The 14,445-nt window shown below is 40.3% G+C and overlaps 2 protein-coding genes across 2 annotated transcripts in view; both read left to right on the forward strand.

The window, feature by feature from the left end:
- The window catches only part of gpt2 (glutamic pyruvate transaminase (alanine aminotransferase) 2), a 15,985-nt gene extending 6,894 nt beyond the window's left edge, over window positions 1–9,091 (forward strand). The window contains exons 4-11 of the mRNA XM_060859409.1: window positions 87–220; window positions 543–786; window positions 2,203–2,282; window positions 3,142–3,278; window positions 5,095–5,269; window positions 5,351–5,506; window positions 5,706–5,818; window positions 7,244–9,091. Coding sequence (XP_060715392.1) covers window positions 87–220; window positions 543–786; window positions 2,203–2,282; window positions 3,142–3,278; window positions 5,095–5,269; window positions 5,351–5,506; window positions 5,706–5,818; window positions 7,244–7,367 — 1,163 coding nt within the window. The 3' untranslated portion in view covers window positions 7,368–9,091. The remainder of the gene's footprint in view (window positions 1–86; window positions 221–542; window positions 787–2,202; window positions 2,283–3,141; window positions 3,279–5,094; window positions 5,270–5,350; window positions 5,507–5,705; window positions 5,819–7,243) is intronic.
- Window positions 9,092–10,914: 1,823 nt separating this feature from the next.
- cdca9 (cell division cycle associated 9) lies at window positions 10,915–13,279 on the forward strand. The gene is made up of 10 exons (XM_060859458.1): window positions 10,915–11,073; window positions 11,162–11,293; window positions 11,377–11,417; window positions 11,672–11,723; window positions 12,056–12,117; window positions 12,197–12,246; window positions 12,653–12,739; window positions 12,813–12,885; window positions 12,968–13,054; window positions 13,156–13,279. Exons 1-10 carry the CDS (start codon window positions 10,956–10,958, stop codon window positions 13,204–13,206), a joined length of 753 nt encoding a protein of 250 aa, XP_060715441.1. The 5' UTR covers window positions 10,915–10,955; the 3' UTR covers window positions 13,207–13,279.
- Window positions 13,280–14,445: the final 1,166 nt, after the last annotated feature.

Here is a 14,445-nt window from a genome sequence, read left to right on the forward strand (position 1 = left end):
GCAGGAAGCGAATAAAAACACGCTAGATTTGCAGCAGTAAGTGATTTGTGTGTGTGTGTGTGTGTGTGTGTGTGTGTGTGTCTCAGGTGCATACAGCTCCAGTGAGGGGGTGCAGTGTATCCGAGAGGACATCGCAGCCTACTTGGAGCAAAGAGATCAGGGAGTTCCAGCGCACTGGGACAACATCTTCCTCAGCACCGGAGCCAGCGACGGCATCATGGTACGGTTCTCACGCTGTATATAAGCTCAGGGAACATGCTATAAACATGTGGAGAGAACACACAAGCTGTACATGTCGTGACACGTTAGCTGATGAGACCAGACAAACAGACAGCATGAACCGATCTGCCCAAAGATCAGCCTCAAGCCTGTCGCTTTTTCCATAGAAATGTCACTTGATAGCTCTATTCAGATTGTTGGTTCTAGAACAGAATTTATTTGTTAACTGCAGGTTCTCAGGAGTGTAAGAGTTACGATTCGTTCTCCTCTGCAGCCAATAAAGTACTGAAACACTGACGTACCGAATTGCGTTCGTTCCTCAGAGCATTCTGAAACTGCTGGTGTCTGGTGAAGGTTGTAACCGTACCGGGGTGATGATCCCCATCCCTCAGTACCCTCTCTACTCCGCCGCCATCGCTGAGCTGGGTGCCGTACAGATCAATTACTACCTTGATGAAGACAACTGCTGGGCGCTGGATGTTAACGAGCTCCACAGATCGTACAAGGCTGCTAAACAACACTGCCAGCCTCGAGTCCTCTGCATCATCAACCCCGGAAACCCCACCGGTGGGACAACACATTCTAATAATGACTAAAGAGTTGAAATGCAAATAGGATTAAAACGAGGCACGTTACAGGGAACGTAAAAGGTGTCAGTTTATCTATAAACATCTGATCAACATTGTCTGGCCTGAATAACCTGCTCAGGTGTGTTAGGACAACACTCTCTGTTGGAGGAAATAAATCAAGGTGCAACCAAGCACTGATTATATCCTATTCTTCTTAGACAGCAGTTTACCGATAGTTTTTATTTTTGTTTTTTTATATATATATATATATATTTTCATATTTATATTTATTTTTTTGAACGATGCGTTTCATTTCTATCTGTTTGGAGTTACATCTTAATGTACATCCTAAAATCTGTTCTCACCTAAGTTACAGCAATGTAAAGTTAAATTAGGTATCGCTGGGCGATATCACGATATCAGTGTTTCATATCGGTCGATATCGATAATTATTGATAATTTTTATGACCCATTTAAAATAAGTTCCAGGAGAAAAAATATATTACATTTAAACATTTTTATTTTAAACTTCACCTTCCTCTGATCGTAATCCCCTCAGTTATTAAGACAGAAATGTCAACAAGCGGGAAAACTCAAATAATTATAATGTAAACATAAGTCTAAAGTCACAATGAACACAAGAATTGTCTCTTAACATTTAAGGTGCAAAACGAAAGAAAATGTAAAACGCTTAATAAAGTGTAATAAAATTGTGTTAAATATAAACATTTAGTGCAAGTTTAGTGCTGTTGCATAATTTGCAGACATCGGTGTGACTACAGTCAGACTTATAATATCCAAAAAACTGCCGTACTGGTGTGCTGACTTTTCTTCTTTTATTTACAATTTCCTCGCTCGCTGCGGCTCATTTTCTGCTCATCAGTCGCCGGTTACCGAAGAGGAATCCAGCAGAACAGCACGAGACAACGATACGGCGCAACCAAACGTGATACTGTTACATGATTGGCTGTTAGCGTGTCACTCCCTACGTTGCTAGGTTACCAGAGAGCGAGTGCCAAACTTGCTTCGCAACCTCTGTTTTCTTCCGACGAAGAATAAAAAATATCGAACGTTTTCTCGAACACATTTTTTATTGATATCGATCACGTGTCTATCACGATACATATCGTTATCGTTTTATCGCCCAGCCCTAAGTTAAATGCATCTTTTATTTAATCTTATAAATAAATAAATACAATTTTATGGAGTGTAGTCACATAAATCTGTATAACATTAAGAATTTGTTTCCAAAAGTCAAATACTACATTAAATAAATAGAAACACTAATACATTATTATAGTGTTGACATCAAGTTCAAGACAAAATGTATAGATGTAGAAAATCGCTGATACTATTTTGTACTGATTGTACTCTTCTGTCTATCTCTCCGTCCTTCACTTTCCTGCGTGAACAGGTCAGGTCCAGAGCAAGAAGTGTATCGAGGACGTCTTGCACTTCGCTTACGAGGAAAACCTCTTCGTTATGGCTGACGAGGTAATGATGCTTTCCTGCTTCCTCGTGCTTAACGTTAAGCAGAAAAATCATACTACGTTCACACGTACAGGGATATCTTTAAGGTGTTGGACTACTGATCAGAACATTGTAAGTTTGAATCCCAAGCTGCCACTGCTGGGTTCCTGAGCAAGTCCCCAAACCCTCAATTGCTCAGTTGTATAAAATGAGATTTAAAAAGAAAGAAAGAAAAAAAAGTAAGTCGTTCTGGATAATTCTGTCTGCCTGATAATTCTGTTCTACAGCGGATCATAACACTGTACAAAGAACCGTCGTTCACTTCCGATAAGAGCTGCTGACTTCCGGCGACTAGGTGTAGACGTGTCCAATTTCATATAATACATGGAGCATCATATTTGCATGCTTATATTTGCATGATATGCAATTTATCACATTTGCATAAATGTTTATGCAAATATAATGTGTTTTGAGAAAACTTTTTATGCAAATATGAAGCGACTAAAAGTAGAAGCGAACACTGTACATCTACATGTGATCTGTGGCAGAGACCGCACCACGCCTCTCCTTCATCTCGTATGATACGACGCAGATATACATACGCTGCTGAATCTTATACAGAAATGTTTCATTCTTAGCTGCAAGCAGTGTTCGTTGCTGCACCCGCTGATAAACTATGGTTACTATGGCAACCGGTAGAAAGATTGGAACGACTGGGGACTTGCAGCGATGAAATCACCGTACGTGTGAACGGAGCCTCGGAGAGAGCAGTTAAAGTGTTTAGTTTATGTTTGTGAAGCGCTGAAAGTGATCAGGCGAGTGATTTTGGGGGGAGAGATGGAGGCTGGATCATTTGTTTATACGTCGCTTATACACCCTGTAGGTTTATCAGGACAACGTGTACGCTCCTGACTGCAAGTTCCATTCGTTTAAGAAGGTGCTGTATGAAATGGGACCGGAGTATTTCAACAACTTGGAGCTGGCCTCCTTCCACTCCACCTCCAAAGGTTATACAGGAGAGTAAGTACATCCATCTGACTCAGCACGGCTCTGAAATTCCACCCCGTTCACGTTTGACCTGGTAAACAGCAAATATACCGACCAGGACATCACGCGCTGCTGGATCTAAACTTGTATACGCTGCACAGGACAAAATAAAGTGCAGCGGTTATGTAACCTAACGGCTTGGCTAACAAAGTGCTGAGCATTAAAAAAACACCAGCAGAGATATTTGAGTCTGTTCTTATCCACAAAAGAGGCCAAGTGAGGCGATTGCTGTAAAAATGCTGACGAACTGAAAAGACCTGGCTCAGGTTCACATTCTGCTCTCTTCCTGTTATTAAACCACCAGCAGAACAGCAGCTCTGACATCAGCACAAAGCACAGGTTTATATTAATGCACCTGTCCTATTATGCTAACGACTCCACATCAACAGATTAAAGAACGTGTGTAATCGTCGACCTGGTCGAGGTTTCTTATAGATGAACGTTTTTATTTAACATTAATGGAAGGAGCCTCCAGTGTCAGTGCTTTATAACTGGTAATGTTGTTATTATGCATCCAAGGTGAGAGAGAGAGAGAGAGAGAGAGAAAGAGACAGAGAGAGAGAGTGAAAGAGAGAGAGAGTGAAAGAGAGAGAGAGTGAAAGAGAGAGAGAGTGAAAGAGAGAGAGAGAGTGAAAGAGAGAGAGTGAGAGAAAGAGACAGAGTGAGAGAAAGAGACAGAGAGAGAGAAAGAGACAGAGAGAGAAAGAGACAGAGAGAAAGAGACAGAGAAAGAGACAGAGAAAGAGACAGAGAAAGAGACAGAGAGAGAGAGACAGAGAGAGAGAGACAGAGAGAGAGAGACAGAGAGAGAGAGACAGAGAGAGAGAGACAGAGAGAGAGAGACAGAGAGAAAGAGACAGAGAGAAAGAGACAGAGACAGAGAGAAAGAGACAGAGAGAAAGAGACAGAGAGAAAGAGACAGAGAGAAAGAGACAGAGAGAAAGAGACAGAGAGAAAGAGACAGAGAGAAAGAGAAAGAGACAGAGAGAAAGAGACAGAGAGAAAGAGACAGAGAGAAAGAGACAGAGAGAAAGAGACAGAGAGAAAGAGACAGAGAGAAAGAGACAGAGAGAAAGAGACAGAGAGAAAGAGACAGAGAGAAAGAGACAGAGAGAGAGAGACAGAGCGAAAGAGACAGAGAGAGAGACAGAGAGAGAGACAGAGCGTGAAAGAGAGAGCGTGAAAGAGAGAGCGAGAGAGAGAGACAGAGAGAGAGAGACAGAGACAGAGCGAGAGAGAGAAAGAGACAGAGACAGAGCGAGAGAGTGAAAGAGACAGAGCGAGAGAGAAAGAGACAGAGCGAGAGAGAGAAAGAGACAGAGCGAGAGAGAGAAAGAGACAGAGCGAGAGAGAGAAAGAGACAGAGCGAGAGAGATGGAGACAGAGAGAGAAACACAGAGAGAGAGCAAGAGAGACAGACAGAGTTAAAGACAGATTGTCCTTATCTTTGTGTAATAATTTTTTATGAGCAATCGTGGGAGAAAGGATTTAAAACGTCTTGATCTAGAAAAATTAATAACAGGTTGAAAATGAAAAAAAAAACAACTATATTCATAAAATTTATTTTTGCAATTATGAAGATTAATAATAATAATTGAGGTAAATCACATGATACTGATGCGGTAATTAACAAGGTTGGGAAAATACCGAAGCACATCTGGTCCGGAATTTTTGGGAATTATCTTTTCATTCATTCATTCATTCATTCATCCAATTCATGTCTTCATAAAGTGCTTACATCCTGCCAGGCTGCTCTAGATGTTCTCTAACTCCTAGCTTTGGTCCTCAGGTGTGGATTCAGAGGAGGCTTTATGGAGATCATTAACATGGACCCGGAGGTCAAGGCCCAGCTGGTGAAGCTGCTCTCGGTCAGACTGTGTCCCCCCGTGACCGGACAGGCCGCCATGGACGTGATCGTGAATCCTCCTCGACCGGACGAGCCGTCCTACACGCAGTTCCACAAGGTTTGCATTTAGCTTGTGAAGTTTACGTCCCGTCTTTCTTCAGGATTACTTCAGGATCTTCATTAAACGCGTCCGTTTCAGGAAAAAGCAGCCGTGCTCGGAGCTTTGGCAGATAAAGCAAAATTAACAGAGCAGCTCCTCAACGCAGTGCCTGGGATCAAGTGTAATCCCGTGCAGGGAGCCATGTACGCGTTCCCTCAGATTTTCATCCCTCCGAAGGCAGTGGAAGAAGCTAAGGTACGTCCGCGCCGCTTCACGTCGTAACCAGAACATCGGTAGGATTTCTGTAGCATGAAAGGTGCATCATAGAGTTTTTGTTGTGTAAACTAGCATAGAGTAAAATACAGGTGTGTGGTGATGTTTAAAATCCACTCGCCATGACCAGCTGAGATACGAAGCCTGATTGGTTCACCATCACCTGATTTACTGTGCGCAGGCTTTGGGAATGCAGCCGGACATGCTGTACTGTCTGCGGCTACTCGAGGAAACGGGAATCTGTGTGGTGCCTGGCAGCGGCTTCGGACAGAGAGAAGGCACATACCATTTCAGGTATTTTTTCTTCCTGAACTCCCTGAGCTCCTCGGTCATGGTGCAAATGTGATCTGATAGCTATCCGATGGTAAAAAGACCAGGTCTAAATGCCCTCCGAAACGTTTTGGAGACGGATATAAATCCGACGGTACAAACCCCTTCAGGAGGTGGTCTGGGACGCGTTTCAGATGAAACTGGACAGGTGTAAATGAATGTGGTTGTTCAAGCCACATACGTCAGCGCTAAACTCCTCCCAAATGGAAGTACGTCACTCGCAGGTAATCTTTCACACAGGCGTCTCGTCGGGGCTTAAAATGCAGCAAACAGTAAACGCTGTTTTTTGTAACATAAACGTCGTAACCAGTTTTTTGTCGTCTTTTTGATTGCGTTCTGAAAACCGCACACACCAAAGTGTGTTCCGTTTCAATTACCCCGGAAATGAGGTCAAATATATTAGCATTTTGGGCGGGAGCAGAAAGATCGGATCGATATCCGATTCGCCGAGACGCATTTATGTGGCCTAATGTAAATGAAACAGTTTTAACAAATCAGTTAGCTATCGGATCAGAGACAACACATAAAGTGACCGGGTGTAAAAAGGCCCAGAGACCACATTCATTTACACCTGTCCAGTTTCATCTGAAACGCGTCCCAGACCACCTCCTGAAGGGGTTTGTACTATCGGATTTATATCCGTCTAGAAAACGTTTCGGAGGGCATTTAGACCTGGTCTTTTTATTATCAGATAGATATCTGACATAAATCAAATATTTGATTGTCTGTAATATGTATAATATATATGTAGCAGCGCAGCACATATTGTTCCCGTAATGAAATTAGAATGCTGAAAAATTATGATAAAGATAAAGTAAGAGATAAAGTAAGCTACACAGACCTGGAGATCATGCGTGTTTAGTATGATCAGACTGTTCCTGGTGGCCTTTTTTTTTTGTCTTAACCCAATAATTCCTAATATTTAACACATGGATAAGCTTCAGTTCTGTTTGATGGTCCAGGCTGCTTCACTTATTGACTGTAGCTGGTGTTAGTCTCTTAAACTTCATGTTCTGATGAATCTGGACGTCTGAACGCCAAGATTCCACCACGAACTACTTACACAATGTTGTGTTACTGATAAACGGTTCACCGGACGACGTCTTCGTCTGTGCAGATCACCCAACGGCTCATATGTACATATTTATCACGACATTTCTCACAAATTACTTTCCCCTGAAGATCTGAACGACGTTTTATATGATGCAAATCCCACAAACGACACTCAAAGGGTGCCATTAGTTTTACAAGTGCTGAAATCCTCAGGAACAAATAGTGCCTTGTTCTCCTTGTTCAGGCTGTAGGAAGGGAACCGAGTTCATCAGATCCACTACCGCATTCCTTTCAAGATTCTTCTCACTTCTGCTTCTGCGTTTTGTTTCGTTTCAGAATGACCATCCTGCCGTCTCACGAAAAGCTGAAGGTCCTCCTGGAGAAGGTGCGAGATTTCCACATCGGGTTTCTAAAGGAGTACTCGGACCTTCAGGACTCTCAGTGCAGCGTCCCGGCGTGAGCCGCTGACCACGGGACGTGTCTGAAACCTCACTTAACATGCTAACTTACAAGCATGTTAGCGATACTGTTAAGTGACTTATGTATATAAAATCCCCATCTGCTTTAAAAACCCCCTCCAAAAATTACCAACAATTCAAAAGTACTGTTTATTCATGAACTATGTGCCTTTGTGCTGCTGTAAAACAATTAGGAATGAGACGGAATATAGTTTAGTCATAAAGGAACTAACACTAAAGCATGAAATGATTTAAAAACAAAACAATTTTTTATGAAAATGGTTGCGAATGAGACAAAGATGAGCGATTTCTCTGCATTTAAAACACAACTCGTCTTTTTTAAAGCGTCACAAATGACATTACAAAGTGTAGGTTTGTCAGTAGGATTTAACGGATTTATTTGGACCTCTTTCATGGTATACATACAGCGCCTCTGGAGTTATGTCCCTTATATAAATATAAATATTGCGTGAGCCTTAAAATGTATGGAATTTAAAACTTGTAGCAAGTATGCTAGCAGCCTAAGCTAACGTTCGGCTAATCACCGTGCGATTAAAGTCACCGGCTGCAAGTAAGCTCTCTAACATTTGGTTTGTTCTTAAAACAAACATCGAAGGTAAATATTATGTTGCGCAATCCAGCTAACTATCACTTAATTCCAACCCCTTAGTATTTTTTAGATTACTAGCGAACGATGCTATCGTAACCAGAAGCCGGTAAATTGTACGCAACAGTAGAATTAAAAGAAAGTTTTATTCTTTCCTTGTATTCAGAGTCGTATTGTAAATAACCTCCGCTTTATTTGTACGAACGAGGGATGTGAAGAGACGAGCTCTAGAATGATAAACACTCCATGCAGGGAAACTGCTGTATGCAGCATTAAAAGTAACGCACACTGGGACAGAATCGGTGCCATGTCATAAACGCACATTTCGTTGTTGTTATTATTATTATTTTGGTTTTTTTCTTCGGGTACGTAACATTGTGAACACGTTTAGAAGTTAAAATAGCGAAGGAGATCGTCTCTGTCGGGCGTCTCCGGCGTCTGCACCTTATTTTTGTTCCTGTTTTTAAAAAGAACATACAAATTTGAATTCCTTACAGCTGACGATTAGATTTTTGTACATCGGATCTAGAGATTTGTGTTTACAGAATGATCATTAATATGGTGGGTGTTTTTGTTTGTTTCGTCTTTTTTTAATAAGCTTCTTGCTAAAGCGGTTTTCTTCGTTCTGCTTATGATTGTTGATCATGTATTAAAGTACGACGGGATTTTAACCTCGTGTACGCAGTAAGCACCTTGAAAGCACGGCTGAAATGAAGGACAAGACGTTTTCCTTTCCTTGTGAGGAAAAAAAAACGAAGCCCAGAGACGAAGCAGGTTCATGCAGCGTCCTTCCAAAACACCACGTAATTGAAATGTCCACGATCTGGATTTCTATTTTACTGTTAATCTGCACAAGCTTAGTCTCTTAAGATTGGACTACTGCCTTATCATCACTTCAGTGACTTTGCCTTTTATTTGTAGATGTATGTGTCATGAATTTCGAATGAAAATTTCATTTGTTTGAATTTTGCATGAAGGTGAATCCACTTTTTTTTTCTGTCAGTCTTTTGCACTCATTTTGCATTTCTTCATTGTTTCGTTCGACTAATTTTACGTAAGTAGTAATGGAACTAAATGCCAAATTAAAGCTGTCGTTAAAATAAAGACTGTTACATTACAGTGTTGTTTTTTTCCCCTCTTTATTAAATTCCTCTGTTAGCGTGAGAAATACTTCTAAGGTTTTGTCGACAGACGGTCGTTCTGAAAACTCTGAATACAGAATGATTTAATAATCATTCAGCAGTCAGCAGCCAAAACATCAGGGCCTGTGTTCATAAAAATTCTAAGTATAAGGAGTTTGTCCTAGTGAGAGAAATTTGGAAATCTCTAATCTGATTGGTCACAAAAATAATCCCTACACGATCTAATCTGTATCATCTTATTAACTCACTATCATTATTAAATATTGTACACGACACATTTCTTCTCCATCTTCACCTTTCAGACATTTTCTTCTCTGATAAAGAAACTCTTCATCCTCTTAAAGTCCTCCTCACTTCTCCTAACACTTTTTGACCTTATGAGATCTTTTAAGGGTTAGAAGAAGATCTTTACTCAGATATTCTCTTTGATTTTAAGGGAAAACACCCACATTTATAAGAATTGTGTCACCAGGAGAAACTCTTTACACTAAGAATTGTCAAATTTTACTAAATAAGGTCAGTTGATTAACAGGTCTGTAAAGTAGAAAGTTTGTAAAAGTTTTCTGTAATTGTTCAGATCCACATTTATGGCATTTAGCAGACACATTTATCCAAAGTGACTTACATTTTATTTCAATTTATACAACTGAGCAATTGAGGGTTAAGGGCCTTGCTCAGGGGCCCACTGCAGTCAGTTTGATGGACCTGGAATTCGAACTCATGACCCTCCGATCAGTAATCCAACACCTTAACCACTACCACAATCCACACAATCCACACAATTTATACATCTATTTCAACTGATAGTGTGATTTTAGTTGAATTAAAAAAGGTGATCTTTTACTGAAAATGTCCCGTGACTCGACAAAATACTTTCTAACACTCTCACTCACTCACTCACTCACTCACTCGTCTTCTACTCGTCTTATCTGAACTACCTCGGGTCACGGGGAGCCTGTGCCTATCTCAAGCGCCATCGGGCATCAAGGCAGGATACACCCTGGACGGAGTGCCAACCCATCACAGGGCACACACACACACACACACACTCATTCACTCACACACTCACACACAAGGGACAATTTTCCAGAGATGCCAATCAACCTACCATGCATGTCTTTGGACCGGGGGAGGAAATCGGAGTACCCGGAGGAAACCCCTTAGGCACGGGGAGAACATGCAAACTCCACACACACAAGGCGGAGGTGGGAATCGAACCCCCATCCCTGGTGGTGTGAGGCGAACGTGCTAACCACTAAGCCACCCCTTCTCTGTAACATTTAACATTTAAAAGACTTAACATTGCACCCAAACCCTCCATGTCAGTGTGTTCTGTTTGTGAAACAATTAAAGTTTCTATGCAGAATCTTCCACCAGATTCCAGATTCTCGGTGAAACCGTTTAGATTTCCTTTAAATATTCTTGTGTGTGTAAAATAAATGTTAGTCAACACACGGAGCATTTACACAAATCCTTGTCTTTGACATTTTAGTGTTTTCCTGAATCTAACACACCCACTTAATCTCAGGAAGAGCAGTTAGCTGATTAGTCTGATAAGTCTGATTAGTCTGATTATGTTGGGAGCAGAAAAACATGTATGTACATGCAGGACACCGGGTTCACCAGGAATCTCTAAATCACCTGAGAAATAAATTCACTATCTGTATCTGTAGTACATAAATACAGGAAATAGTGAAGCGTTTGAGATTTAGCCCAAACAAACGTTATCTTGCAGTTCATTCTGTCTAATTGATGCTGCACCTGGTGTTAATCCCAGCCACTCATGATGGTTTAAAACCAGGTTCAGGAGGCATGTTTATTTTTCTTTTCTTTTTGAGAACATGGCTGCTAAAAGAAGTCGTAAAGAAAGCCAAAGCTGCGAAGGTGTCCAGAAAGACCAAGCAGCTGATAAACTCAGGAGAAGGAAAGAACTATTTATTCAGCAGTTTGAGAAGGAAGGTTGTCGACCTTCGTTATACTATAAATGTCGTGGTTGCTTTTAAGAAATCAGTCAGTGTTCTAATTCTGAGTGTTTGTTTTCTAACAGCACAAGAGCGGATAAATGAAATGGAGGCCAAACTGGACAAATTATTGGCGACACTGGATCGAGCAGTGAAAATCGAAATGATGAAACTTCCCCAGTCTCTTCATACCACATTGATTGAAGATATTCTGAGTGGTAGGTTTACTGTATGTTGTACTAAATGATTATGTAGATTAAAATGTACACATTTAAATCTAATAAACGTGGCTGTTTTCCAGCTCAGGAAACTTCAGTTGGGGAAGTTACAATGGCAATCGGGGTGAGTGTTTGGGGAAATGTCGCCATCTCGTGGTCAGTCGGTATAATTGCAATTTTGTTCTTTTGGCCATTTTCTATTCTGGGAAATGTCGCCATCTCGTGGTCAGTCTGTATAACTGCAGTTTTGTTCTTTTGCTCATTTTTCTATTCTGGGAGATGTCGCCATCTCGTGGTCAGTAGGTATAACTGCAGTTTTGTTCTTTTGGTCATTTTCTATTCTTTTAAAAATCTTTATTTTTCTCTATTTTGTCGTAGTCTGTGTCTCCGGAGATTAGTAAACCGCTCAGCAGAAAACCCAGCAAAAAAGGTGATCTGTTGTGTATAAAAACTTCTCAAGTCCTTAGCAAACAAGCATTGACAAATACTTTAATATTCAGATTTGTGAGAATTTTATTAATAAAATGTGTAAAGGAATGGGTTTATTTATTTCTAAAATATATTCCTGCTATCTTACCAGTAGCTTATAGTTAACAGCTCATGTTCTGTATTTTTATTTTATGTTTTTAAGTCTGTCATACAGTTTGTGTTCTGCTGTGGTCCTGGAGAAAGAACTTTTTGCTTTACTCATTTCTAAATGCAGAAATCTGATTTTCTATTTCTGAAGTAAAACAATGTGTACGCCATCCTTCTGTCCTTAAGGTAAGGCAAGTGCCACAACAGCAGCACAAGGATCCGCTGGTCCTGGAAAGACTGATGATCAGGTACAAAGCCTCCAAATAGTGTGTATGCTGACTGCTATTCAAAATTGTCTAAATTTTATTTATTATATCTTAAATACAGAGAAGGCCGAAGAGAAAAATGCAGCCCAGTAACAGCACTGGGAATCTGAGGTAAACTCCAACGTTTGTATTGCATCCGATATCTAGATAAAGTCTGTCCGTATCTTTACCTGTATCACACTCAAGCTAATACGTAGTGATGTATAAAATATCCCACAAATGAAGGGTCTAGAAAACAAAAGTATAGTGTTTAGGGATGGAAGTGAGACTGTGGGTGACTGTGACCCCTTTTTGTTGTGGTTAGATCCTTTTATACTGTATGTAAAATTCCCTGAAACTAAAGGTAACCACTAAATGACTGCACTGGTGCCATTACTGTTATACACTTCATTAATTTAACTTTTTTTTTTTTTTCTTTTTTCCCTTCTCCTCCCCCCAATGCTGCAGTACATGATGTACCCAGCACAATGTTAAGTTATTTCGAACCCCTTTTTTAAAGTTGTGTTTTTTTTCCCAGATGCGTCTCAACGGTCAGTTCCAAAAGAACTCGAGGCCGTGTGATGAAGCTGAGTGACCAAGCGCTTTCGCTAGGTGGTACTATGAGGTAAGGCGTTAGTATTAAACTCAGGATGTTGGTCTTCATTAAAGTGTATCACTTATGTGTTTGTTCTCTACAGGTTACAGAGTCGGTCACTTAGTGATGATCTCTCAGGACTCGCTACAGCCACTATCACCACCTCTCTTGGAGAGGTGAGAGTAAACATCTTTGGTTTGGAATAGAAAAAATGGATGAAGTCACTAAAGTGTGTGTGGTGCTTTGTTTTCCTGCCAGACTTTGTTTTTGTCAGAAGAGACCAAAGATGAAGTCAAACTTGAACTTCTGGATGAGTTGGCTTTGGGCCAGATGCAAAAGATTAAGGTGAGGGATGTATAAATGTTGGTGCCTGGTGTGGGTTTTTTTTTTTTTTTTGCGTATATAAACGATTTACTTATTTAAATATAACGTCTTTTTGCTTTCAGGAGCTGATGGAATACCTGTGCAACAAAGTCAAGCTAAATAATACTCACTGATGTCTTGGGTACTGAAGAATGTCTGGTTTTAATGTTCAAATATTTTTCTAATAATAAATAAGTGTAAATTGTTTCTCCTGGAGTACTTTTGGTGCAGTGCTGATTCAGTTAATGCTTCTTAGTGCTTAGTGATGAATAAAAATGTGTAGAACATAAATGTAGATTAAAATCCTTTTAATAGCGTTGGCAAACTTCCACAACATTCAGGGGACCAATTTCCTTCAGAAAGAACAGCTTTGCTTCGTCTCTTATCGCTAAATGTAAATATGAAAATAAAGTGCAGTGTTTTCTGTGAGATGGAGAACAAAACACGACATGCTGTTTAAAAGAAACCCAAACGTTTCACCACTCCTCTGATCGTATTCATGTAATAGGAGACCATCTTTACTTTTATTACAAGGGGTTTCATGTTGGTCACAAACATCTTGGATTAAAAGAATGGAAAAAACACCTTTTGGCTCGTGTTCTAGCACAGATACCTTATTTCTTTGTGTGAGTTTGGAGGGTGGGGTCCGAGCACAGGGTCAACCACGAGACAGGACCCCTGGAGCTGAGCGGGTTAAGGGCCTGACTGTGGCAGCTTTGCATTGCTGTGGCTTGAACCCTGATCAACAACCCAGAGTCTTAACTGCTTGAGCCTCACGGTTTCATCTTTAACTGTTCATGGAATTGTCTTACAAAAATACCACAGATTTTCTTTCATGTAGTTTAATTAAAACATTTAGAGACGTGAAAGATCAGTGGTTAGACTCCAGGGCCTGTATTCATAAAGGTGGTAATTGACCTCAGAGCTCCTAATGTGGGTTAAAAATTTCTAACTAGGAATCTTTCTGCTTCAGGTCCTTTAGAGCAACTCTGAAAAAAGGGAAAATACAACTTATCTTAGAGAGGCGGTGTCACTAAACCGGTTTAGCATCATTTTATTGACTGGTTGACCCAAAAAAACAAACCAAGCCTTCAGTTTAACATACTATAAGAGATTATATTGTGTAGGGATTACATTCATGACCAATCATACACGTTAACACATTATAAATGTAAACATCAGACAAATCTTTGAGATGATTGTGTATCTATAAATGACATAACTATCATTATTGTATACAGTACATTATTTCTCCATTTTCACCAATTTCTCCTCTGCCACTTGTATAAATGAGATCAGGGCATTGGCCAAATGCCATAAATGTAAATCTATACTTTTGTTAGGAGCTGCATTTATTTCCTGAGTGTTTACCT

This window comes from Tachysurus vachellii, chromosome 23 (genome assembly GCF_030014155.1).
Source record: "Tachysurus vachellii isolate PV-2020 chromosome 23, HZAU_Pvac_v1, whole genome shotgun sequence".
NCBI classification, from domain to species: Eukaryota; Metazoa; Chordata; class Actinopteri; order Siluriformes; family Bagridae; genus Tachysurus; species Tachysurus vachellii.